This window comes from Lathamus discolor, chromosome 3 (assembly GCF_037157495.1).
Source record: "Lathamus discolor isolate bLatDis1 chromosome 3, bLatDis1.hap1, whole genome shotgun sequence".
In the NCBI taxonomy this organism is placed as follows: domain Eukaryota; kingdom Metazoa; phylum Chordata; class Aves; order Psittaciformes; family Psittacidae; genus Lathamus; species Lathamus discolor.
The window spans coordinates 43,811,918-43,839,917 of NC_088886.1; the positions used below are offsets into that span (position 1 = coordinate 43,811,918).

The 28,000-nt window shown below is 37.4% G+C and overlaps 2 protein-coding genes across 4 annotated transcripts in view; one reads left to right on the forward strand and one right to left on the reverse strand.

Annotated features, from left to right (window-relative positions):
• PLS1 (plastin 1) overlaps positions 1–14,785 on the reverse strand; it is a 47,978-nt gene extending 33,193 nt beyond the window's left edge. Inside the window, exon 1 of one of the 2 annotated variants that reach the window (XM_065674920.1) lies at positions 14,697–14,785. The gene's annotated coding sequence lies outside the window, so the exon portion shown is untranslated. The remainder of the gene's footprint in view (positions 1–14,696) is intronic. The other variant, XM_065674922.1, reaches the window with a different exon arrangement.
• A 659-nt stretch (positions 14,786–15,444) lies between these two features.
• The window catches only part of ATR (ATR serine/threonine kinase), a 42,259-nt gene continuing 29,703 nt past the window's right edge, over positions 15,445–28,000 (forward strand). The window contains exons 1-15 of one of the 2 annotated variants that reach the window (XM_065674923.1): positions 15,445–15,564; positions 16,461–16,552; positions 17,881–18,024; positions 18,623–19,512; positions 20,527–20,714; positions 21,967–22,161; positions 22,385–22,611; positions 23,100–23,252; positions 23,414–23,612; positions 24,196–24,455; positions 24,865–25,055; positions 25,167–25,267; positions 25,579–25,750; positions 26,438–26,605; positions 27,535–27,729. In XM_065674923.1, coding sequence (XP_065530995.1) covers positions 15,506–15,564; positions 16,461–16,552; positions 17,881–18,024; positions 18,623–19,512; positions 20,527–20,714; positions 21,967–22,161; positions 22,385–22,611; positions 23,100–23,252; positions 23,414–23,612; positions 24,196–24,455; positions 24,865–25,055; positions 25,167–25,267; positions 25,579–25,750; positions 26,438–26,605; positions 27,535–27,729 — 3,234 coding nt within the window. In that variant the 5' untranslated portion in view covers positions 15,445–15,505. The remainder of the gene's footprint in view (positions 15,565–16,460; positions 16,553–17,880; positions 18,025–18,622; positions 19,513–20,526; positions 20,715–21,966; positions 22,162–22,384; positions 22,612–23,099; positions 23,253–23,413; positions 23,613–24,195; positions 24,456–24,864; positions 25,056–25,166; positions 25,268–25,578; positions 25,751–26,437; positions 26,606–27,534; positions 27,730–28,000) is intronic. The other variant, XM_065674924.1, reaches the window with a different exon arrangement.

The window sequence follows — 28,000 nt, forward strand, 5'->3', positions numbered from 1 at the left end:
ATATTTATGACCACCAAAATTACTAGAAGCTAGAGGATAACAATGACAAAATGTTATGCTTCATCATATAAACTGCTTACTCATGTAATTTTCCTCAGTCTTCTATGTACAGCATTATGCAGTGAACACGGTACAATTTAAGAGGAAAAAAGTGCCCTTTTTTTTTTTTAATCTTCTTCCAAAACTGTATGCACTGATCTTTGCTAGAGAAAGTCTATCAAACCAGCCAGAGTGATAAATTATGTGCCTAGGAAATACGTACCTTACGTAAGGAGGACTAGAAGATTTAAATTGAAGTTAATTATTTACTCCATAGGAATTTATTAACACAGTACAGTAACTCTGGTGAATAATAAAAATCAACATTTTCCACTATGTCTTTAAGATAAACATGGGTGACTCAAGAATAAACAGTAAAACATTAAACTGAGAACCTAACTGTTAGGCTGGTCATAGGCCTGATCTGACTTCACTTACTATGCTGTAAGTACAGAGTAATTTCATGGGGCTTACATCAGGATGAAGAGCAGATACATGTTTACTTTAGAAAGATACCTTTTCATTCTAACAAAATGCCTCCCGCTTCTTTCGGCTGCTGAGTACACAGAACAGCCATGTAAATTCATCAGTAGTATCAGTTTCATGTAGTTTCCTTCACATGCATCATTCAGAAGGATCTCAGACTGCCTGTGCTTTGTACTGTTGCATTCAGCACTCCAAATAAAAAACATCAATGGAAACCTTACCTATGCCAGAATGACCACTTCTAGGAACGTAACTTTGAAAAAATGCTATGCCATGCAGAGTTAATAGGAGTATCTTTCCTGAAACATTCTACAAACTACACCTGTTTACAGTTTAGCTACACCAATGCTTTGGGCTGCACAATAAGCAACAAATTAAGGGACACAAAAACAAAGTTTCCCAATAGAATCTCTAACAAAGTTAAATTCGAAGAACTCTGATCCAACTTAAAGGTTGGATAAAGTGAATCTACTAAAGTGGCACTTGTTCTCAGTTTTATTATCCATAACCTTTGCCTTGGTGAAGGTCCAGTAACAGCACGCACATGATATCCAAGCTATGGCAAGAGAAGTGCAGACTCATAAGGAAAATGAAAGCATAGTAGGAATTTGAATACACTCAAACCATAAGTCTTAATAACCTTTTATGCTAGCTCAACATCTTTCATGATCGATTTCAAATAATTTACGCATGTGTATCATTCCTTAACAACATAAATATTTAATCAGGAAAAAGAACACAAAAGGCATAAGGACTTAATGTTTAACAAATACACCAAGTGTCCACTAATAAGAGACTGTTTCCACTTAGAAGTGTTTTCAAAGCTCCTTGAGAGTAGAAGCAGCTTATGTTCTCATGGAAATAAAATCAAATAAACAAGAATAGAGTTGCTACAATTTACAGCAGAAAAGGATGGCCCTATTATGCCCTTTAAAGACTTCTGAACCTACTACTTGCAGGCAGACAGCTAGGACACAGAAAGAACACAAGAATCTAGGCAGATGTGTTTCTGAGTTTTAGCAATTCAGCTCTGATACACCCTAAGCAAGCCTTACAGTTGGTCTAAAGAAGAAGAGTTATTTCTGCATTCAGATACAGAACATCTTTCAGAGACTCAAAATGCACTTTATCAGATATTATCCCAGGAAAGGTACCACAGTTATTAAAGACAGATTTTTCAGCTGTATTCCAGCAACTTCAACTGAAGCCAGTTGATTTTGCAGATTTTCAGCATCTCTAATAATCGTAGTATAAATAATGAAAAATTTGAAAAAATATAACTCAAGTAAAATGCAACTGCAATGATACTGCTCCCAAGAGAGATAAAAGCAGTTCTTGTTTAGTGCTGCTACAGAAATGCAAATGTCAGTGTAAAGAGAAAGGTTCCTCAAGGTCTCAGTTCCATAGTTCACACACAGGAAGTCATAGAGATACTTGCTAACATTTTGATTTTACAGTAAGAAACTCCTGCATCCAGCAATAAAACCTGCATGTCACACAAGGCATGGCACACAAGGCACACAAGGCTAGGAAAGAATAGGTAAAAACAGTGGCAGAAGAAGAGAAATTAGGGAATTCCCTTGGGAGAAACGAAACAGTGCACAAAACCTTCCCTTTGTTGAGCAAACCCTAGAGTGTCTCCTCTAGCCTATCAGAGGATGTACATTCGTAGAAATCACCAGGACTGTAATATATGTGATGTTAGTGGGTGTGGTACTTACCTTCCCAATGTGAATCATTTTAGCATTGCTTTAGCTTCCACCATCCTGTCCAGAGTTTAGAATAATTTTTATCTTTTACCGATACAGTTGAAACTAGCGCTTACAGAGGAAATTCACAAGTCCTGGTACAAAACTCATGAAACTGCAGCCCATTTCCAAGAGCTGTGTGGTTTACACAAGACACTTTTTTTCCACTTGTGTGCTTCAAACATAGAGCATAGTTATGATCAGGTCTACTTCTATTCACAAAGTCATATTTTTGCAAAGAAAAATATTATTTGCATTAAGCAAGAACATGCTTTCCTTAGACAGCTCAAGAACACAACTAAGACTGTCCTCTGTAACTCAAAATAATAATGGTAACAGAAGGGAAGCAAGCCCCATTATCTCAACTTTTTACCCAAGAATCTCAAGTTGGATTTCTGAATGTTATTAAACACCTAAAGGCACAAAATCTTGCTTTTCCATTTTATACATGACAATGTCTATATTCAAGTAATCCATGATTGCAGAGCTACATTCAAATTAATTAACAAGCTATTAACAGTTAGGATGGGGCTCAGGAGAGATTAAGGTGACCGAGTGGAAGAAACTTCTTCACAAGTGTAAACACCATAACCTTACATTGGTCCACAAAGCCTTGAACAGAAACCGTTACCTGTCTTTCAACAAGTTCATTCAACTTAATACACTGTTTCATTTTCTATGACCTTTTCTCATCCTCTCTCAATAACCATATCATTTGCCCTCTGGACTGATTATATTATCAAAAAAAATCATTTTATTATACTGAAACCTATGTCCTCTGCTGACTAATCACTTGGCTTCCCAGCACACTAATGTGCTAGACCCTCCTTCCTGAAGAACTGCTGCAAGCTCACATCAAGCACCTTTTCCCTCTTGCCTCAATGACATTGTCCCCATATCCATCATCTTTACCCATATGACTATCTTTGCTTATGTACTATTTCTGAATTCATCCACCCACTGATGAGGCAAGACACTGTCTCTGGAAGGCAAGGATCATGCCTTCCAATTAGTACTGGAAGCTGGTGCCTCAGATACTGACACCAAAAGCAAGGAAAAAGTACAGGCTGAACTAACATACCACCCACCATAGCACAGAATGAAACCCCCAGAAATTGTGGCAAGATGAATGCCAAAGGTCCAAGCATCACGGCATTTTTACCATGCAAACGCATGGTAGATGGAAAGAGTCAATCATTAACATGTAGAAAACTTGATGAGAAGCTGGGAAACGGTTTATTGTAAAACCCATTTGATTACCAGTCACTGCTCTGAAGAAGAGACTTGTTTCCTTTTTCCAAGTCCAAACTTGGTTTCTCTGTGACATCTCACCAAAGCAAACCATGTTAAAATATAAATGGAAAGGCTACACTAATAAAATCCGGTTCATTCAGGCACCCCATTCTCAAGCCATTCTTTTGTACCTAGGCTGACATTACATATCAAGTTTACAACAGCAAAAGGGAGTGAATTAAAGGACACAAAAACAAATGATACTTAATCTCTTTCTTCCTCTGTTTAGGTTTATGCACACACAGCTTTTGTGAGCATGCAACTACAATGACAAAAATTCCATTATTTTTATAGTAAAGTCCCATATAAATATTCTCTGATATATAACTTAACTGGGAAACAAATACTAAAATACTTATTTGAAACAGCCACATCAATAAGAACTCTTGTGTACAGACAAACATCATGCTCAGAGCTAATGATGTGTTGACATGATCCTCATTTGATAAAGGGTCTTTTTGGGTGTCCCAGTACTTCACAAATGAGATTGGAGGTCATACTTTAATTATTCTTGTACTTCTTTATTAAACTATAGCACTGGTAGTTAACTACTAAACAGAAAACTAAACAGAAACAATTGTCATAACCCCAAATTTTCAAAATCCATCACAAATCAAACCCCAACAAAAAAATATGTGAGTTTTAAAAATTACTCATATGGAATTATATCTGTCTTGTTTGCAGATACTCCACATTATTATAAAAATCAACTTTTTGAGCTCTTCTCTATAACTGGAAGGACTGAAGCTTTATTTTAAAATTAAATAGATCCACACATAATTTCTCAACTCCACAAACTGACTTTGGAGAGCATCTTCAATTTTAATGGAAAGGTTGGTCACATAATAAGAACTGATGATATTGTGAAAATTACTGACTCAGCATCTTCTAGTCTATCTCTAAATGACAATTTAAATTAGTACTTTTCTATAAGTGATAGTGCTATTAAAGTCAAGTAGTTGCAAAATTATCTCCACTTCAGTATTTATAGTAAGGAAACAAAAGTAATCAGAAACATTAAAATACAACAAATGGCACAGCTTTTCACTATCTACCAGCTTCTAGCACAGCAGTTGTTACCTATCTCAAAACCACATTCTGCTGCTGCTGCTGTTAGCAAATTACCATTTCACATGTGACAAGCTTCACAGTTGCTCAAAGTTTGCTGGATTTTGCATTCCATCTACTGCAGTCAAAATGTGCTCACCTTCAACTGTTACAATATCACTGATATTTTTTCAAGGCTGTCAGTTTTTGTCCCAAGCCTCTATTACTTTCAGCTTCAGTGCTGCTTGAGAGGCAGGACATACAGTACTGTGTGTTCTTTGCTAAGAAATTCATCTTTCTACAGCACTCACAACTTCAGAAAAGTATCTGTTTATTAAACCAACTGGAAAATTATGAACCATTTTCCTCCAAGCATGAAAATGCCATATAGTTAGCACAAAACTTAAAAAGCAAAACTATGAACAAAGCTGCCCGTCAACAAGCAGCCTAAAAGACAGAAGGGCAGATCTTAAAACCACACAACTGCAACCCTCCAGAAAACTACTGTCTTGACCTTTCCATGTGCTTGCTTTCTGGTAGTCTGAAGTAGGAAACCTCAGCTTGCTACAAATACTAGAACTGCAGTCAGAGCCACAAGCTAACTCTTACTAATGAACTTAGTTTTAAGGTCACCCCAGAAGTTAATCATGTGAAGATCATTAAGAGTAACAACACAAACACACATTCATTCTCCTGCCCTCAGCAATTCAGTTCACATCCACGTATTCTTCATATTCCAGCTAATTGCAATTACTAAATAGTACCAAATAGATGCATGTTGCCAGACTAGTTTTCAGTTTTTATTAATTACCAAATGGCAGTACAGCCTTCTGTCACCTGCTAATTCCTTATTCAACTCTACATGGTTCAAAAGATTATTAGAAGATTAGACTGATCAGCTACTATACTACAGGCAAGCCAGGATTTTGTGTCATGGAAAATTCATAGGTTATTTTTGTTTTTCTTTATTCATTGGTCAAACTAGAGGAAAAACAAGCATCTTTTAGAACACAGGGCAAAAGCAACTGGCAGCATTTCCAAGCTATCCAGTCTCTGCTAAGTCCACAGATGCATAAATGTTACCCATTTGCCAGTTCATAGCCTTAAAGAGCTATATGTGCTGAAGTGATCAGGGTAAAAGGAACACATTAGTAAACCTGAGTAACTAAAACTAAGTAGAGTATTGTTTGTAGCTTCTACACTAGAAGACTATCTGGGGCACACATGAAGTTAATTTGCTGGTACTGTAGTTCTTAACAATAAGGCCAGAAGAAAACATCTACAGTAGTTGTTGCCAACTGTCATTTTTAATCATATTTAAGAGTTAAAAGGAAAAAAAAAAAACCAAACCAACCCCCCCCCCCCCAAAAAAAAAAAAACAGCTGAGCAAATGTTTTGTAACCAAGTAATTAAAAATCCAAGTCTTAGGATTCGTCCATTCAGGTGATAGTTTTCACTTAAGAATATGAAGTTGTTTCTGACGCTTAGGTGAAAACTTCGCAATCTTTCTTAAACACATCAGAAATCAAAATAAATTGAAAAAAACCTCACAACCAAAACCCAAGAAAAAAACCAACCAAACCCAACCCTCAAAACCCCACCAGAAAACCCCAAACAAACAAAAGAAAAATCCCAGGACTTTATAAAAACCTTGGGTTTAGACAAATTCTCTGGTTTGGTTTTTTGGTTTTTTTTTTTTTTTATAGTTTGAGCTGGCAACAAGCGCACACATCCATTAGCATTTAAATCTTAAATTACAGCTATGCAAAAAAATAATTAGCTTTTAAAATATAGTCTAAATATAAAATCTATCCCAGTGCTTCTACTAAATTAATAAATTATTATTCTGATGCAAAAAAAATATATAAAGATGTGTATGATTTTATGAACTAAACATTTAGTTTCCTTTTTTCAATACCTTAAAACCATTCAACTTACAAAATAGTGCTAGGCTAGTAATAAGCCTTACAAACCTAAAAATTATAGTTTAAAAAGATACTTGTTGCTTTAAAATTAATAACCTGAACTCCTATAAATGGGAAAGATATGCTTTACACTTACCTACAGTCTGGTAACTACAGGACACAATACTTAGCAGACAGAAAATCCTGTTAGTTCATCATGCAGATTGCCATTGCAAGAAGTCTTTTTACCTAGTTATACATGAATTCTTAGTATTATTAAATTTAGCATGTATTTTCATTTAGTTTGCATTAGCCATTTTAAAATGTCCCACAATGTGACTATTTTTTGCTCTCATAGCCTGCAGTAAATGCTACAGTTTTCCAAAAGTGCCAGATAACAGTCCAAATTCTTTACAAACTGACATTTTTGAAGTAAATTATTACTATTTCTTATATTGTTTTAAAGTCATAACACTTGTTAGGAGTTTGAAAGCAAATTTCCACATGTTCAGCAAACGAAATATGTAGCTAAAAACTTCCTTTGATGACAAAATGGTCAACTGTGACCAAATACCAGATAAACCAGCTTGCTGACAAGTCAGTTCTTTTACAAAGGCAAAACGTGTCTCTGCAGAAGACCTTACAAGATGCACATTTTATTTCACCTAATATTTTAAAATCCGAAATGTCTGCCTATTTAATTAAGTTAGGAATGAGTCTGTGCCTGTAAGCTCATCCTTCTCCCACTAACCTTGACAATAACATGTTTACTGTCACTTAACACAGTGACAATTCATGAAAAATAACTCGTTTCCAACTCTCAAAAATTAATGCTCTTGAACATTAAACAGCACTATATATTTAAACCCGTTTTTAAATATCTAAACTTACTACAGAAGTACTTACTATGCTACTACTATCAAGTAGCAATCCAACATTATGCTTACCTTCCATACTTTGATTCAAATATGAGGGACAAGCTTTCACACGGTTACTGGTTTCTCTCGCCCTGATTGCAGATTCTAGCTGAAAGCAGTACAACTGAAGTGACATCTTAATGAAGCATTTCTTAGGTAGCAGAGACTATAGTAGCACCCAATTACTCATGCAGCATATGCTTATTTCGTTGAGAAGGACTGATTTGGATTAATCCTATTGAGTTTAAATGCCTTGATCTTAACTTACTTAGTAAAAAGCAGAATGGTGGCTTAAAAAATAAACTATACTGCAAAAAAGTTTGTTCCATAGATTGATGACCACAAAAATTATTTTAGGAGGGCAAACATGCAGAAATCTTGGAATGCAACAGAAATATGTGCTTCTATTTACTATACATGTCTGCTTTCCCCAAGGCAGTCAGTCTATCAGACAGAACTTTATTAAAATGCCCAGCATAGCCAACCTAGTAGCTGTGTTTCATCACAACAGAAGGCTGCCATTTTAGGGCGCAATCCACCTTATGAAAAGCAAAATAATGGAGTGCCAGAAGTAGGGATTTGCTCTGGCATGACAAACAACTTGTCTCATGTTGCTATTAGGCCTCTCTGGGGAGCAACTTTGGTAGAGTGTGGCCAAACCACCTTGCCCATACTGAAGCAGCCAATCGGGGAGTTGGAGGCAGAAAGGATACTCTCAAGGATGCTGGAAATTCTGGGGACTGTACATTTTAGTTTTAAACATTTCAAATCTATATAAAACAAAAAAAAGTTGTGCTCCTTTTTTTATACCCTCCTTATGCAAAACCTCTACCACCCTGACAGATATAGCATTCACAAATTGCAATAGGCAACCGCAAGTTTGCCAGGCTTAACTTCATTAGAATGACTAAAAAAAAAAAGTTGGAGTAATTCCAATATACACAACAGAAACTTCCACTTTGCAATGGTGTACCCACATACACATTTTAGTTAATGCTAATAGAATTGTGTTTTATTTTATTCAATATTGTATCCTACTGAGGATAGATATTTTCCATCTGTGTTTAGCAATATATATCTGGAAACACACAGTAGTAGCAGAATCATGAAAGATCAAAGGTATACAGATATCAATAATGAACAAGACAACAGCTTTTAGGAGAATTTGTCCAATAGGCTTGAACTAGAGAAGTAGTTATTTGTGAATACAACTTTAAGCACATGGTAACTCTTTTAAATCAATGGAATTATCAGTAAGAGTGGAATTTATGTGCTATAACATTTTACTAATTTGGGATGTGAAAAATATTCTTATATTCTAATATATTCTTATATTTAGTAATGAATTGTTTCCTCACTGAACACATCATGTTACTCAAGGGAGGGTACGTGTGGGGGAAACAGAATCAGAGTCAAGTCCTGATGCCAGCTATATCATTGGCAAAATCCACACTAGTTTCAATTTAATATATCTTGATTCTATAAATAAACTTAGAGGACTAGAAACACAGCAGAAATAAAATACTCAGCTCAATGGAAATGGGAGAATTTCATACTACTTTATACTGACCTACCTCTAGGATATGAAAGAACAGACCCTAGGTTCATTTTGTCATAAGGGCATAAATTAGTGCAAAGAGAAATTGTAGGACTTGTAGAAACAAAATAGAAGAAAGGAAGACATGGAGCAGGAAGAAGAACTTGGTAAGTCAGCAAGACAAAAACATTCCAAACTATAGAAATTATGGAAAAGAAAGACTTCTCGGGGACCATCTGGTTTGAGAAGAAACAGCTAGGTTTGAAGCTCACACCAAGACAAATCCTTCAAATTAGCATTCAAGTAAATGGAATCTTTCTGATAACACACAGCCTAATATTTCAGCTTTTATACATGTCAATGTTTTTAATCAGTCCATTCTACCAATGATTATTAACAAGATGAAAGGATGAATATATTAAGTGAATTAAAGTGGATAATACTAGAGCCAGCATTCTTTTTGCTAGTGCCTATTATTGTTAAGAAGCCATCTGCAAGAGAGCTCTGAAAGTGGGTTGATAATTCTTTTCCCACCAAAAGCACGCATGCAGAAGCACACAACTGTTTTATGCATAATTTATTTCGGAAGCTTAGCCACAGCAGTCTTGCTGATGAGCTATTGTGACATACTTCCTTTATTCTCTCTGGATGCCGGTGCGTAATAGCAGTAACTAAGTACACACCTCCACATAAAAATCTAGAAATTCATCAAGTAAGTTTAATTCAGAAGTACCAAATCAAATAACTATGTATATTATTAAGCCATGACTGATATTTAGACTTCCCTGCAAGTGGCTAGCTGAAATAATGTAATTAGCAATTTTCCCAGATAATACACTGCAGAACAGAGAAGTCAGTGTTTCATTTTGCAGCCCCTTTTAAAGGTGTAGTAAATGTGATGCTTAAAAAGCTCTTATTAAATTGGAATTGTATGACTGTAATGCAGAACTGGTTCTACCAAACCCTGGAACTTAGGATCCACATTGACCTGGCTAGTGAGAGTTTTCACTGTTAATATCCCTTTGCATATCACAACATGACCATTAGTCAACTGTTGGCATAGTGAATGCCAAAGAAGCTTAAATGAGCTAGTGAGACATCATCTAACACAGATCTTAAAACCTAGCTTTAGACTGAAAAGCATTTGCAGTTGCTTAGCTAGGGATCTTTTCTCAGCACTACATTTAAATTTATTGTTTCCTTATTGTTTGGCACAGTACAGTGGAGCCTTCTCCAGTAATTATTCTGTTTGCTGGGATCAGGTCCTTTTTACTTGCTGGTGCTCCTGTTCAAACCATTTACATAGACACAGAGATTTTGCGAGGTTTTGTGGCATCTAACAATTACCCACACACTTTATGGGAAGCATTAAATGTAAGGGTACAATCTTTTTAGTTTATTTGTTTTCTCATTACATGCTGTTAAGGTGATGTCTATTTCATTGATATAATCCTCACAGAATTGTCAAAGCTTCAAGTACTGCAAAAATAATCACCAAGGAACATATGCTCCTCCAAGGTGTAATAAATACTGTTTCAACACATAGAGGTTTAAATTATTTTGGAGAAAAAAAGTGGGGGGAAGGGAGGGGTTAAAGGACAAACCCCATGAATTCCCTTTCTCCTTACTTATTGCATTGGTTTCTATAGTAAACCAGCCAATGGGGAAAGTTGACTTTTAGCAGAACTTTTATAAATATTCCCTTGTGTAAACTTCTTTCTAGTCTTAAGCAGTATGTAACACAGAAACAGGTGGAAGACTTTTTCTCCTAACATTAAATTTTTCACAGAAAGCAACTCCCCACTATGAAAATTGTAGCTAGTGCAGTTATTTAGATTTTCATTGAAGAAATATTTTAACCAAAGACAAAGCTTTTTTCAACAGCCAGAATTTTCAACTGTAATTTAAACATTTCAAATTAAAACACTACACAATTTTCTCCTAACATGAGTAGTATACAGTTCTGCTATTAAGGGATTTTTAAGCATCACTGTTGCTAAAAAGACTAATTTTTTTTTTTTTTTTAGAAAAGGAAGTAAGTAATTTGCAGGACCAATTAAACAATGGAAAAGTTTTTCCCAATAAATCATTATAAGAGTTATATTCTTTAGGTTTTTTATTATTGTTTAATTTTTAAATTCAGCATTTAAGATTCTGCAAATATGGCCTTGGAACTGGATTTCAGGCATCTTAACTCTCACTGAGAAGTTCTCAACTCAAAGAGACTTGATGTTATACAACACTGATCCTGGTAGCAAATACATTTCTGCAAGTTTCCTCCACAGCTACTAGCCTCACTGGCAATAGTAGATAACTAAAAATACTGGAAAGCAAGAAACAATTAAACAAACAAAATATACAGGCAATTATTTTTAATAGTAGTAGCTGCAGATAAGAAAAGAATAGTCACAACAGGTTCCAAAAGAAATGACATTTTAACAAGGTGTCTCTATAAATTATAGAGCTGTTTAATTTCACTTCATCAATACTCTTAATTATATAAGCACGTTTATGGATATAAAAATCATGGTTAATGCTTGCAGGACTTCTGTATTACATACAGAAATAAGACATGAGAAAAGCAGACTGTATTGTTGAATATTTTCTTCCCTCACTTCTTTTTCCTCCTTTACCTGATAGTTTTGGCTTAGTAGGTGGATGTACATGAATGTGGTTTTAGGTTTCTGGCTTGCCCTCCTTACCACCACTTATTGTTTCAATTTTTCATTCCCCTTCTTCCCTCTCCCATTATCAAACCAATATCCAGGATGAACTGTAATTTTAATCTGTGCCCCAGACAAGCTGGGCACACAGCAACATAAGCAACACAGGCATTGAGCTTGCTGGAACACACATTTTTATGGCATACAGGAATCACACAATGCGTTCAAAGGTCAGGCAACTACTTCAACCACCATTTTCATGACTGTATAAGGAAATTAGTCTTCAGGTAATCATACAGACTATCAGGTGTTATTACAGCAACCATGCAAATGATAAGGCATAAGCACACCTTGATATTCCACGAAACTAACTTGTACAGTTTAGAGGACCTCCATGCATCTAGGCTGCATTTCCTCTGAGCACCATATCAGCCTCTACAACATTCATATTTCACAGGTCACAAACACATCAAGAAATGCACTTAGTATAGTCACTTATGTCTACCTGCAAGAGACACCTGAGATTTTAACTGCAGTCATGCTAACCACATGGGGGGACACCTCATACATCCACAGAGTGGATAAACCCCAAGACCAGTAATTCTGCCTCAGGAATGAATAAAATGAGAGGGAATAAAAGTGCAATCCATGTACTCTTGTGCCCTGGGACCTGCTGGTACAAGGCAAAGTTACCCAGTGTCTTAAAATAAATAAACTGGCCTGCAGAGGCGTGTGGTAAAGAAGCAATGAAAGCAAAAGAAGATAGAGGCCTGGGTGTGGAAGAATCACATAGGAGTGGGTGTGGAAGAACCGTGCAACTCTATAGTGAGAGGACTGCTCAAGTGGGGAAAATTCAGGGAAAAATAAAAAGACAAAAATAAAAGGGGGGTGGGAAAGGACTAATGTCAGCTTCAGCAGAAACCTTAGCAGTGCCACATACACTGGATTTAATACTTAGCTCTGCCTAGCTGCATAAATTTCCCTGAGTTCTGCAAGCTCTGCACACCTAAGACTCATTTCACCAATATGAATGCTGCACCAGAAAAGCAATATACAGAATGGTCTCAAGGCATACTGTTTCCACTAGTAATGAGTCACTCTCTCTAGCAGGATAATATACTCGCTCCTCCTCCTGAGGGTCAGGAGACATAAAAATATAAAATAATGGGATAATGAAGAAACAGGGAGATGAATTAAAGATTTTATTGAGCTGCTTATCATGCATTGAAGAAAAGCCAGGAACAAATTCAGGTGGCATTTCTTTGGTGGGTTTGGGGAGTGCTAGGTTTTGAGAGTGCCCATAAAAATGTTTTTATGGGGAGAATCTATGAGGCTACGTATATCCTTGTAGATCAATGAAATTGTTATTATGGGCAGTTTTATAAGACCAAGACTTGATGACATGGTCAGAAAGGAGCAGATGGGACTTTGCAACCAGGAAGGGAAAACAAGTCTCCTATCTTCACTACCAGTGAAGAATGAGAAGCAGCAGGTATCTTCAGTGAAGTGATACTTGAAAAAAAAAACCCACAAACCAACAAAGCCCCCCAACTAATTACATGTTTGGTAAATGCTTAAGGAAACTGCACCACAAATTTATATAGCATTCTACCTATAACAAATGAAAGCACTTCTGCAATACCTATATTAATATGATCTCACTGTTAACTCACAAGACTTTCAGGCAAAAGCGCTTTGTGTATCCCACTTATGGTTTAACTACAACAGAAAAAAAATCACCCTATGAGTCAATAAATTTATCATATTTCTTAGGACTGAAAGCTAAAGAGTAATATAGCCTGCTCAAACTCTCCTAAAATCCCAACAGCTATCTCGCTATCTTAAGTTAAACAGGGATGACACAGAAACTTTAACCCTGCATCAAATTAGTGAGCTGTGCAATTTACACCTTTCTTGGTATGATTGCTGTCTCAGGCTTGGAAGTTTACACTCAGAATGTTGTCTTCAACAATAAACAGATTTAACTGAAACTGTGTAGAAAATTGTATTCCAAATAACAGAAAACAAACCCCAGATAAACTTGGTCTTCCTGGATCATTACTGTTACACTTAACAAAACACGTAAAGCTACATAGCTTCTTCTTTCTCTCTCAGAATAATTCTTGAAAGACTAGCATTTATAAAGTCAGCTGATACAAAACACTGCAATATGTGTTTCAAAACAAACGAAAATAAAACTCAGTTATGTTTCATGAAATTTCTCAAAGTATTCCAGGTCCTTCCCACATTAGCAACCTTTGAAAGGTCAGCAGAATTTTTAAGGAAATGGCATACACACATTTTGCAGGATGAAAATAACAATGTATACATGAAAAATTATTAACATGTTACCCAAAAGCATCCATCTGAAATGAACCAGCAATTGAAATACACATACCCCCCACCGTGTTTTACATGCAAAACATACAACCCCAGCACAGTGGAAACAGGGACAGAATTAAAGGCCTCCAAGAAGATTTTATTTTAGCCTTTAGAATAATGCTAACACAAAGTTATAAACAAGGGCAGAAACAGCTATCGTAATTAGAAAAACGAAGCTCAAACTCCCATTTCTTCTCGCATACTCTCCCTATTTCTATTTATACGCAACTCCCTTATTTTACCCTTTCATACTCTGAACTCTTGCAGACTTACTACGTAAGTAGGTCCCACAGCACGGGTCAGCAGGTTACATTCATCAGCACATCCCAGGACCGCTACTAAAACGTATCTCCCACACTAGAGTGAGGCAGCACGTAACTCTCCACACACAGCATAATGTTTAAGTAGCTTTTTCCTGAAAACTTCGGGTACTTTATGCACTAAAACACGCTCACATCCTCAAGGGAACATAAACATATAGCAACATACGCCATTCACTACCTACAAGGAGCAGCACCGAACCGGGGGTCTCTGTACCCCGCACCCGCCCTCCCGCTAACTAAGCGAGATAGACTAGCCCCTTCCTTCCACCCCACTCCCCCAGACACGATGGAGAGGCAACACCGAGAACCAGCCGCCAGCATCCAAACCGATCAATGACCCACACTACCCAACCCTACCTGCCTAGCCGCCGGCTCCTCCAGTGCCGCGGCACCCTCTGGGGCCCGCCACCACCTGCCGCCGGCGGGGCGGGGCGAGCGGATGGGAAAGGCCGGCTGCCAATGGCAGGGTGGGTGGTGGCAGGGGCGGGCTGGACCCAGACGGGGTCACTTGTGGTCGTTCTGTGCTGCCGGTGCGATCCGTATAGGACCAGACGGAGCCGGGTGTTGATCCGTATAGGACCAGGCGGAGCCGGGTGCTGCTGAGCTCTCGGCCGTGCGCTCCCTGCGAGGTCGCGGGGCGCCGGGACGCTCCGAGAGTGTCGCCATGGCTGGCCCGGGGGAGCAGTGAGCTGTAGTGAGCCCTCTGGCGGGGCTTCCTTATCCCGCACCGAAGTTTTCTCCTCGCCACCCCTCGGCACGGCGCCGCTGCCCCCCAACTCGCTTTAAGCAACCCTGAAAACTGCGGCAGTTTCCCCCCCGGCTGTGTGCTACGGGTTCCCCGGAGTCGTAGCTCGTGCTGTGGCTGGCGCTCCGGGCTGCCCGGCTGTGGCGGGGTGTGTTTGGCCGCTGCTGGGTTGCCACCGGTGTGTGCACTGCCCCGGGGAGCAGAGCCCTGCCGCGGCAGCGAGAGCTGCATAGGAAGCCGCTAGAAGCCGAGCACATCGCCGCCGTCACCGCCCGCTCGTGAGGTGACGAAGCGGTTAAACCTCAGCCGCACGGCGGGCCCGCGCACCGCCCTCTCGTCAACGGAGGAGGTTTGGGTTCCGCCGGACGCCGTCGTGCAGTTCCCGCCTTGGCGGCGCGCGGCCTGTTTCAAAGCGAGAGCCATGGCCGAGCAGGGCCTGGAGATGGCTTCCATGATCCCGGCGCTGCGGGAGCTGGCCAGGTAGGGCGGACCCAGCTCCCGCTTCGCAGGGCTTGTGGGGCGGGGGGTTCCGCTGTGCTGGGGGAAGCGCCCCCGGCCTCGCCATCAGTGTGTGGCCCGGGGAGATGAGAAAAGTAGGTTCCATCCCCACGGCTATGAGAGGACTTGCGGATCTGGGTCTGCGCTCTTCCCTCCTCGTCGCCGTGTTCTTCTGCCACCGGCCCGTGTGGTAGCCCCTCTCTCACGGGTGGTGCTGGTACATCCTGGGGGGAGAGGCGTGTTGGTCTGCATGGCACCCAGCCTGCTGGTGGTTTCCCATGTGTTTGCAGTGTGGTTTCACGGGGGATTAAACGACCTTGACAAATGCCTGGCTCTGAAGTTTTAATGGCAACATCAAGACTGAAGCTTTGTTTTGTAGTAGGCAGCTGGGTGACTTGGAAATACAGTTGCATGTTGAAGGTCTGACCTGACAAGAGCTAGCTGCTGTCTTAGTCACATGAACAGTTGTTACTGACACCTCTTGTCCAGGGTATTGGTAGCTAAGCAGTTGAATAATTTTGGTTCATTCCCAAAGTGAAATGCGTTCTTAATTTGATCTCTTTCTGCACCAGAGCTGGGTTACTGCTCTGTAGTTAGTATGCAAATAAATCTCTCAGACTGGCCTCTGGATTTAATATATAGCAAACATAACTGTGTAACAAAATAAAATTATCTTCATCATAAAACTTTGTACTTATGAAGAATAAGGAGAAAGAAGAAGAGGCAATACATAGGTTATTAAAACAGGTTTGCATTTATTTTTGAAGACTTATAGAATAAAAAGTCAGCATTTAACATCTTGTGGTTGAGGTAGACTTCAGATAGTTATTTAGTAATTTTAAATGGATAATGTAAATATAATGTACTTTTAATTTTAGTGCTAGTCCAGAAGAATACAATACGGTTGTGCAGAAACCAAGACAAATACTCTGCCAGTTCATTGACAGAATTCTTACAGATGTAGATGTTGGTAAGCATTACGTCACTGTCTTTTAATATAATAATCTGCTGTATAGTGTAAGTAATTCCTGCCAAAAAGGTTACTAGTCGCATTTCAAGAAAGATTTAGTAGTTGAATGCAATGCTAGTTATGACTTATCTTTTAATAACTTCCATGATGAAGAATTTGTTACTAAGATGTGAAGTAACTTAAGCAAAAAAAAAAAAGAAAAAAAGGGGTGGGGATATGTAGCACAGGGTTGTGTGAACATAAGCGCTCACAACACTGAAAATCAGGAGTAATGTGATCGTTCATTGAGTAGTATAGCTTGCAAGTCTTAATAAAGGGTCTTTAAGAATTTAAATACTTTGATTTAAACAGCTTTATTTTCGATTTTACTATTCTAGCAAAGCCTTATTTTTGTATTCCTTAAATCATGATAAGGTTCCAATTATTACAGTAGTTTAACAACAATTTGGTAATTATAAAATTCATATACTACAAAATTACCATTTGTAATTATCTGTATGTTTGCATAAAGGAGAATCAGAGTAAGAGTAACTTAACTGTTTCCCAAATATAGTTTTATGTAGCTGTCTTGGTAAGACATGTTTTGTCTAGTGAATTGATCAATTTCAGTATTACACAGGTTCCTCTATAGATGATGTTTGTTAATTCTCTTATAGTACTGAAAGGGAAGGCTATAAAAATAAAAAGGCAATCTGCTTTAAATACTGCTTTTGAATGCATAAGTGTTGTAGTTTGTCATTACCTTGGAACTTCTCTGGTTAATTCCTGTCTGAATCTGAGATAGTTTCCTTGTTGTGGTAACTAACAATGTGGAATTTGGAAAAATTTAATGTGTTTCAGATACCTGCTTCAATGGAGCTGTACAGCAGCATTAGATATGCTTAGTATTTTACCAAACTTTCTGATTGAATAAGCTGAACTTACCATTTTAAAATTTATATTTCTTGGAGATATGGAACAACTTTAGGGTGGTGTTTTTTTTTTTTTTTTTTTTTTTTACCAAGATCATAAACCTAGGGAAAATTGATTAAAATTTAATGCTAGCTATTTGCTATAATTCAAACAGTTGGATATAAGCTGAGTAATTTATATGCATACAGTTTGGTGTCACATAGAAGTCTTACAGTATGCACAAAGTCATCCTCGTGGATTGATAAAGCACTCTCCTAATGGATAATTATGCAAGTTTGATACCATATCATAGTATCTTATATTAAAAATGTCTTCTTCCTCTTTAGGTGTGAACAAGCTTTGTGAAGTTGACTTATTGCAATGCTCATTTAGAAATGTCTTTTTGTTGTTGTTGTTGTTGTTTGTTTTTTTTTAAGTTGCTTTGGAACTGATTAAGAAATTAGATTCACAGCCCAGTTCTGTAATGTTGCTTGACTTCATTCAACATATCATGAAATCTTCCCCGCTTATGTTTGTAAATGTGGATGGCAATCAGGAGGAAACTGAAAGCGGTTGCATTGGTGAGTTTGTTGAAAATGTTTATGTTGAAGCTTGATATTTTCAGGACTTAGCTTTTCTGGCAGTAGGAATATACAAAAGAACAAAAACAAGAAAGGGGCAGATTCGTAAGTTCAGTGTTACATATTTATAAATAGGTTAATGTTATGATAGACTTTTAATATGTGAAATGATTTGCACTTGTGATAATGAAAATTCATCAGGAGAGAGTTTGACCTTATTCATTACCATTGCTTAGTGCGAATACCTGGTTCATGTTGATGAGGTATTCTGTACATACATTTGTTGACCCTGGTTGTTAGGTTTTCTGACAGAGGAAAATATCTGAAACTGTCTGGTATAAAATGTCTGCCAGGGTTTTTGTTCAGTTGGTTTTCCCCACCTGCCCTGCATCCCACCCCATTTTCCTCATTTTCAATAAGATCTGCTGAAGAAATGTCCCAGTGAGGCTCTGTTTACTAGACCTACACTCATTTATCTCAAGGAAGTTTCTCTTGCTTTACTTATCAGAAACCTGCTCTTGGGGAGGTCCTTATAATAGGAGGGTTGGGATTTTGTTTTATTAATTTTCTTTTCACTGTTTCTTTTTTATTGTCCTAGAATTTAGCAACTGGATCATAACAAGGCTTCTCCGAATTGCTGCAACTCCAAACTGCGACACGTTGCACAAGAACATTTGTGATGTCATTTGCTCTTTACTTTTTCTGTTTAAAATGAAAAGTTGCTCCATTTTTGAAGTACTAACAAAAGACTTGCTGCAGCTTTTCCAAGACTTGATCTTCTTGCATGAGAGAGATGCACAGAAGCACCTCTGCGGAGATGGACTTGTCTGGCCAGTGACTGTAAAGAGATTTTCATGCAATGCAAGTGACAATGTGGGATATTTAAGACTGGCACCATTACAGCTGATGGGTATGCCCAATGTGGAATGTTTGGAAATTATATTAATGTCTGTTCTGACAGGTATTGTTGCAGATGTGTTTTTTGTAAGACAAGATACTATTCTCTGGGGGATAGGCTGCTCCCTGTTGGAGTGTGGCAGTCCAAAGGTTAAAGTTTTGGCAGTGAAGTTCTTAGTAAAATTAATTCACTTAGGAGGACCTCCAGAACAGCTGGCTAGTGTTTTCTTCACAGTCTTTTTTGAAATTCTACAATCAGCACTTGAAATGGATGCTGACAAATCAGAACTCTTTGGAGAACCATTCTTTCTGTTGGTGAGGACGTTGTTGCCTTTTGAAGCAGATTCTTACAAAAATATTGAACCTGTCTACTTAAATATGTTACTAGAGAAGATATGTGCATTGTTTGAAGATAATGTGTTTAGGTGCCTTCAGTTTGAAAAGCTGAAAGCTGCTTTTTGCCATATACTGCAATATTTCCTGGAGTTTGTTCCAACTGGCTATGAATCTGCCTTGCAAGTAAGAAAAGTCCGTATCAGTACCATATGCAGAATTTTTGTGGGTGTGCTTGGAACTCAGGAAGACCAAGAGGTAGGTTTATTTTTAAAACTGTAGTTATCATGTAAATAGATCATGTGCAAAACCCTGCATCTGTGCCAAGAAGAAAATTTAGGAAATACTATTTTTAGTTGCAGAATTAGATTAATACTCTTTGTTTCTCAGCTGTTTTGCGTATTTACAGAGGTCAGAATGTCCAACAGAATGAGTTGGATGTACCTGGACCCTATGTTTTTCAAGTGTATCAAACTATTGAGAAGCTGTACAGGCACAAGGGTCTGTCTGTAATCATAGCTTAAAATGAGGGTAAGGAACAGAGTATGTTCATATATTGGCAGCTTTACTTTTCCTTTCTGAGCTGCTCTTACTTTGTAACCATATGCTTTTAGTTATACTTGTTGGGGACAGAAAGAAATGTTTGAATAAAAACAGTCATAAGATAGTTTGGGCTGGAAGGGACCTGTAAGGGTCATCTAGTCCAACCCTACTGCAGTGAGCTGGGACATATTCAACTAGATCAGGCTGCTCAGAGCTCTGTCCAGCCTGATCTTGAATGTTTCCAGCAATGGGGTCATCTACCACCTCTCTGGGCAACCTGTTCCAGTGTGTCATCACCATTGTAAAAAATTTCTTCCCCTATGTCCGATCTAAATCTACCCTCTTTTATTTAAAAACTCTAATGAAGTGTTAATAATGAGGTGTTGATATGCTGAGTATTCTCGCTATCCCGTGCATCCACATGCATATCATGTATGTTGTCTCTTAAACTTAGTGTGTTTGTCTTGATGGCTTTGTTAGCAAGGTGTTATGGAAAGAATAGCGGAATAGCTGAACAAGCTGCATCCTGTCTGGTAGGAACCCAGGAAAATTCATAGCTTATGAGAGTTTATGTCTTGTGATTAAGATTTTTAAACAGAAAGGTTTTATGAACTTTGCCATAATACTTTGAAATTTTATATTTTAAGTTAGAAACAGTAATATCATGTCTTCAAGAAGTAAGTCACAGAAGTAAGACATCACGATACCTCTGTTGTTTGTCCATCCCAGTATCTGGTCAGTCCACTTTATACAGCACTAAAAACGCAAACAGAAGAAATTTTTCAGGAGCTGCATCAGAACCAGCTAGATACTTCTGATACTGATGGGTGGAGCAGCAGCAGTGATGAAGTTCCAGAGAAAAGACGACGACTAAGCCTATCAACAAAACATCCAAAGAAATCATCTACACCAGTCATGTATGACACTCAATAACTACTTTTATAGTAATTTAGCTAGTGAATAATAACAAATAACAACTATTTTGAGGTAGTTTCTTCTTCACATCTGCATTGAAAGATCTTCTGGGAAAAGAGTTAAATTATGTTTTGAAGGATCAGAATCTACAGATAATTTTTAAGCCAACCTTCCAATAATGAGAATGTATTTTTAACATGTTCTGCGAGTTACTTTGGTTTTTACCCGCTAAGAACAGCTGAGAGATTACATACAGAATTGTGTATGTGGCTGTTCTGGTGCACTGAATGTGCTTAAGGCAGGTTTAGTTAAGTCAGGTTGTTCTCAGATGGACAAAGCCTGTTCTCTCAGCCTCTGCTTGTACTTCAGCTCTCTGATTATCTTGGACTTGCTCCAGTGTGTTGATCTATTTGTTGTATCTGGGTACCCAAAAGTGGGTCTGGCATGCTGTACTCCAGGTGCGGGCTCACGGTCACCATTCAGCCCGGTATGTAGTTGACATTCTCTGCAACAAGGTCACACTGTTCTTATATTCAACTATTCCAGAAGTCCACCAGGTCATTTTCTCTAAAACTACTTGCTAGCCAGGTTAGCCTGTTCTGTTGCACAGGGTTTTTTTTTGAGCCAGTTGCAGGACTTGTCATATTTCTCTATTGGCCTTCATGAGGTTCTTGCCAGCCTTGATTTCCAGCCAGTTGAAGTCCTCCAACTAAGCTCTCCTTCTATCCACCTGTCTCTTCTTCTATCTCCTTCTATGTACCCGTCTCTTGGTAGAAAGAGATTAAGTTAGTGTAGCATGGTTTGCCTTGGTGAATATATTCTGGCAGTTCCCAGTCACCTTCTTCCTCATGTGGCTAGAAATGAGTTCAAGTAAGACTTGTTTTCATAACCTTCCTAGGGTCTGAGGTTAGTCTGGCAGGCCTATAGTTCCTTAGGTCCTCTTTTTTTCCTTTCTGGAAATGAGTTCGATGTTTGCCTATTTATAGTCATCAGAAACAACCCTGGTGACCATGATCTTCCAAGGAATGTAGAGTTATATCTTTGTAGCCTTTCAGATAAGTCTGATTTGCATCATACTTTAATTTAGAGTTAGTATCTTGTTCTCCCAAAGAGCACATTTAAGCTAAAGCTTTGTTTGGTATTTTCCTAATCCTGTATCCAACATAGATTATCTCTGAGTTTGCTATGATAATGTATCTTTTATGTGCAAAAAAAAAAAAGTCTTGGGAAATAATTAGTATGGTCAAATTGCAGACTTAGCCCTGTGAACATGAGATTGAAGAGCACTCTATGGAATGCTGTCATGAAGAAAGCTGCATCCTTAATATTTATCCTTGAGAAAGAAACTCTGACAGCAGATATTCTTCAGACTGTAGAAGGGATTGCTGTAATTCTGCGACTAGCTGCTTTGTGCATAGTTCATTGTTCTCCCCCAACAAATTCTACCAGGTAAATGTACCAAGATGAAACCATGAGACCAATAGTTTCTTGTGACTGTTGTTAAGACTTGTGTAGATTACTTTACTTTAATGCTGGTATATGTATCAGGATAAGTAGTGGATAAGTCCTGTATGTTTTGAAATACATTTTAATAGTAACTTTGCTTAAAAGCAATACAACATCAAATGTTTATAGTCTGTTGCACTGATCATATGATTTCTTTTTTTAACAGTATAGATCATAAAGTAACTCATCCGTGTAACTCTGACAAATGTAAGAATACTCCAAGCTCCTCAGATTCGGTGGTGAATATTGAGTTCACATGGATTTCCTCTGATTTTATCACAAGAGTAGTGAAAGTCTGCAGAAATCTGTTAGAGGCTGCTATGCAGATTGCTAACCTAGAACAAGTGATTGACAGAATAGTGAAAATCTTTGATGCTCTGCTATATGCACAAGGTGAGAAATCCTTTAAACTACTATGTCATTTATTGCATTTGTGAATCAGAAAAGCATTTGACTAAATTGGTCTGTTTGTAGTAGAGGTACTGAAATTCTAGATCTTGTGCTAGAAATCTAATCCCAGTACAAAATTAATTAAATAATAATAAAAACCCTTTATCCCCCATTTAGAAGCTTCCCTTGCATTCCCTTTTGAACATGATTTACTAGTCTTTGTTCTTCTGTTGATCCTGACCTGAACAAGAGACATCATGGGGATAATGAATATGTGTAAGAAAGAAACAAACTTATAGCATTTATTTATAACATTTTAGCATCATTTATTATTGTATGTGTAAAATGTAGAATATTAACATGTGGGAATAGAAATAGTAACTTTTGTTGATAGAAAAAAAAATTGTAGCAAATTAAGAGCATAACATGGGCATCTGTTTTATGAACTATGCAGAGCTGTGAAAGTACCATGTTTTTTATTCCTCCTGTAGTGAAAATTCCACTGAGTGACCAGATTCTTGATAATTTATGTGGGTTGCTGTCTCTGCCCTGGATTTACAGCCATCCTGATGATTGTTCTTTTAAACCATCTGCTTTTGGGTTTGATCCTTTAGTTTTGAGTCAAAAAACTGCACAGAGTTTCTGTAAGTATATTAGAGTATGTAAACCCTAATTTTCCTTTAGAACAATCATTCCAGAGAGATAATACTTTCTTCACCCTCGTATGATGATTGATGATATTAAAAGTTAAAATCAAGTAACTATCTGTTTATTTTGAATTTTTTGTTTTGTTTTTTCTCTTTAGCACCCAAAACTCAATCACATTGTGTGTTCCTTCTGTCTCTCTTCCCGAGAAGTATTTGGCTGGATTGGAGAAAATCCATTTATCACTGGGCATTACAAAGTCCCCATGAAGTAATTCGGGCTACTTGTGTTAAAGGATTCTCTCTCCTGCTTCATCCACCAAGTGTGCAGTCCTCCATTATGATTCCTAAAGCTCTTTTGTATGTATTAATGCTGATTTTGCATCTTCATGTGAGAAGCAGAAAAATTATAAATGTAGTATAAGCATACAAATATTTATTTCATTCAGAATTTGCTAGATATCAATTTCGGAAATCATAAGGTATCAACAGAATAGGTGTAAGTGATGGTGTCTGTATGATAGAATCGTGTTTGCTTACCATGTTAGCGTACAAGTTACTTCACTACTTGAAGATCCCAATTTAAATTAAGGACAGGAAAGGAGGTATCTTGTTAGTTAAATGTATGTGATATTTGTCCATATGTTTCTTAAAACCTTTCAGATTTCTCTGCCTTTTGTATATATGCTTTGGTGTCTTCCATCATATTGTGCCTAGTCTTCAGTTTCCTTATAACATGCAGTAACTCATTGTGCCCATTGCTACTTCAGACGTTTAATAGAACTTGAGGGTAACCTGATAAGGAAAAATATAATTTAGTGGACAGGTCTTTAAATTGTCCTGATAATAATTTCAGTATAGTTAGAGAATTCAGACAATGTAGAGATACAAATATCTATGTAAATGCTCTATTAAAACAGGTTCATTTTTGTTTCCATTTCAGAAATCAAATCAAAGATGAGTCTGAGCTAGTCAAAGAGGCTTGTGCTGCTATACTTGGGAAATTGTCTTGCTGTCTTTCTGGTACATTCAGTGTACAGCCTTCCTTAGTAGACTCTGCTATAAAGGAGGTTACTTATGATATTTTATGTAGCAGCCTTTCTGTGAGTTCTGCTCATGAAAAGACTTGTTCTGTGCAAGCCAGTGTTTTCAAGCCATTTCTTACTCTCCTTGAGAACAAAGTATCCAGTTCAGTAAAGCTGGGTATGTAACTTTACCTTTATTAACATTTTGCACTTCTCCATGTGGTACTAAGTCACTACTTCTGTACCTTTCTCCATTCCTTTTTTTCTGTGTAGGGTTTTTTTTATGCCTATAGTGGTGCTTGAAATGTTCTGTTTCAGTTGATATCACTGCTAAGGTTTGATGCAGTCACTGATATTATTTTTAAACTACCTTGGCTTAATTTTGGTCTGTGTGCATATAGAGAAATGTATAATGCTTGATAAAATCTGAGTTTTAAATATCTTGTCTGGTTAGACAATATTTACTCTTTTGAAAAAAAACCAAATACAGGGTGCTTTATGGCTTACTTGCATCACTGTTTTGTGAATCAATAAAAAAATATACATTTTTTTTTTAATCATTAAAAAGACTTTTTCCTGTCTACTAGCATTTATAGAAAACATACCTCATCTTTGTAAGCATCTGGATTTTAACACTGATGAGTCCAGTGTGAAAGTTCTTGTTGGGTCTTTATTAAATCTAATGGAAGATCCAGACAAAGATGTAAGACTGGCTTTCAGTGGCTGCATAAAGAACATACTAGAATCTTTGGACTCTGAAGAAGGATTCATAAAAGAGGTGAATTTTTTTTTCTATTTGTTGTTGTTTTTGCTAACTTACTATGGGGTTTTTTTCACCAATGTCATTCCCTAAAGTTATTTGTTTTGGTTTGGTGTTTGTGTGTTCCAGCTGTTTGTTTCAAGAATGAAAGAAGCCTATACAAATGCCAAAATATCACGAAATAATGAGCTTAAAGATACCTTGATTCTCACAACAGGAGATATTGGAAGGTATTGTGTATAGTATCTTGAAAATTGCAAAGTCGTGCCGGTTTGTGATGCAAAGTAACTTTTGTCAAGTGTAAATGTAAGATTAAATTACTTATTTCAAAGTCAGCTTTTGTCCAGAGTCCTCTTCAACTGTCCTAAGCTGTTTACTCATATGGAACAACGTTTTTCTTCCCTGTCATAGGAAGTACAGATAAGATATGCAAATAAAATAAGTCACTTTGCATTAGGATAATTGTATATTCTTAAGTAATTTAATTAATGCAATGATTCTTTTTCCTTATTAATTGTTTTTCTTCTGTTTACTTTGTAAGGGCATCAAGAGGAGATCTGGTACCATTTGCCCTCTTGCATTTGTTACACTGTTTGTTGTCAAAGTCAGCTTCTGTGGCTGGAGCAGCATACACAGAGATTCGATCCCTGGCAGCCACAAAGTCTGTAAAATTGCAAGCTTTTTTCAGTCAGTACAAGAAACCTATCTGTCAGGTAAAAGAAAGGAGTTGGTGGTTTAGAAAGGCATATGTTTAGGCTCTTTTTGTCTTTTGAAAATGGTGTTAAAAGTAAAAATTACAGTATTTTACAAAGTGAAGTCTTGTAGGAGAAGGAAGAGATGATAAAAAAAAAAAAAACCAAACCCACAAATATTTGGGAAGAAATGGAAAATTTTTGACTTAGTCATTGATCTCCCCTTAGCAGTGTTGCTTGCTTTTTCTTTTTTTCTTTCCTTCCCCTACTTCTTGTCCTTCTGAAATAAAGGAACTATATAGTTTATAGTTTCTTTCATTGTGTGGTACCATTGCCAAAAGAGGTTGTGATTTAAAATTGGGATTGAAGTCAATGTTTTACAAGCATAATACTGACATGATTGATTTGTTCCTTTGTTATACCCACTACCTAAAAACAGAAGTTCTGTTTGCAAGAAAATTATCAAGAGCAGACTTTTCTAATTTTGAATATTTTTTAAGGCGATGTCTGAATCCCAGGTTGCAAAACTAAATGCAGGTGTTAAGTGGATGATAATCCAGTTCTATTGCAAAGTAATAATCATAGATCTATGTGCAATAAATGAGTAATAATAACAGATGCATAGAAAGAGGAGCAAAACTCTTGTGTTTATTTTTAGGGAGCAAATAAGGGGGAAATAATACTAAATATAAATTTCCTTATGTTCAGTTTCTAGTGGAATCACTGCACTCCAGCCAGATGGCAGTATTGAGTGCTCCATGCCAGGGTAATGAGCTACAGAAACAAACAGCTGCCCACCAGAGAGAAATAGCTCTGGACATGTTAACTGAGATTGCAAGTGTATTTGATTTTCCAGATCTAAATCGCTTTCTTTCGGTAAGTTGGTCACTTGTTTTCACTGTTGATTTGTATGTGTGGTCTCTTGTAGATTTCTTTTTAGTCACCAATTCTGCTGTGTTTGTCACAAATTTGATGTTTTTACTCTAATTGCTAGTGTTTGTTGTAAAACAGGGTACTTTGGGATTGCTGCAACGGGGAACTCAAATACAGGGGAACAATTTTAGCAGAGAATTACAGGGATGGCTACAGTCCTAATTCAAGTATGACAGATGATGAACTAATGTCTAGAGTACTCACTGAATATGTATTAATGACTTAGTGCACTTGGAGGAATTCTCTATATGGCACAATTTTTGTGTGGTGCTTGCCGCTTTGTTTCAAATGAAGGAAGATATTGTTCTGTGGATAGATCTCCTCTTAATCTGGTTTTACTTCAAGCGAAAGTAGCTTCGTACTCACAATTTTGATTGTTGGTAAATGGGAAATGAGCAATCATTGGGTAAACAGTGTTCCAGTTGGCTGGTAGGTTGAGAGAGTGTTGTGTGGGTGCGTTGGGGTTTGGGTTAGTTTTTTTTTTTGTTTTATGTTTAGTTTTGTTTTTTAGATTTGTTTGGGAGTTTTGGGGCTTGGGGTTTTTTGTTTGGTTGGTTGGTTTTTCTTTGTTCTTTCCTTATACAGAATCTGGATAAATGCAAAAATGCTAGCTCACTTTTTCTTTGCGTATTTTTCAGTATTGATAAGATGGAGCACATCCTTAAGTCATTATTTATGGTTTATCTGCATTCTTACTGGGTATTTCCATCCTGGAGTTCCTTATGCATACCTATGATTATATGTATAGCCAGAGATGAGTGTTGTTTTACTGACACAAATGAAACAAAGCCAAAATCTGTTGTTATTGTTTTTTTTTTTTGAGGGGTTTTTTGTTTGTTTTTTATCATTAAGTGTTGTTCTTAATTTACCAGCGGACCCTGCAAGTTTTGCTTCCCGACCTTGCAGCCAAGGCTAGTCCTGCAGCCTCCACACTTATTCGAACCATAGCAAAACAGCTGAATGTAAACCGAAGAGAGATTTTAATCAACAACTTCAAGTACATCTTCTCTCATTTGGTCTGTTCCTGCTCCAAGGATGAGCTTGAGCGGGCACTTCATTACCTCAAGGTAAATTGGTAATAGGTCTGTTACACATGCAGATTAGGAGCAACAGTTAATGAACAGTAGGCCTTCTGCTTCAAGTTAAGGTATTGCAAAGCACAGGTTGGGAAGTTGTATATGCAGAAGTTTAATTCTTCTTGTCATTTATAATGTGTTCTGTTGGCTCCGAGGAACTGTTTAAAGATATTTTGCAAACTTAAAATCTCTAAAAACTTGATTTATCTGACAGTGAGCTGATTGGAAGCTTTTTCTTTGGTTTCAGAGGTGAATCAGCCTG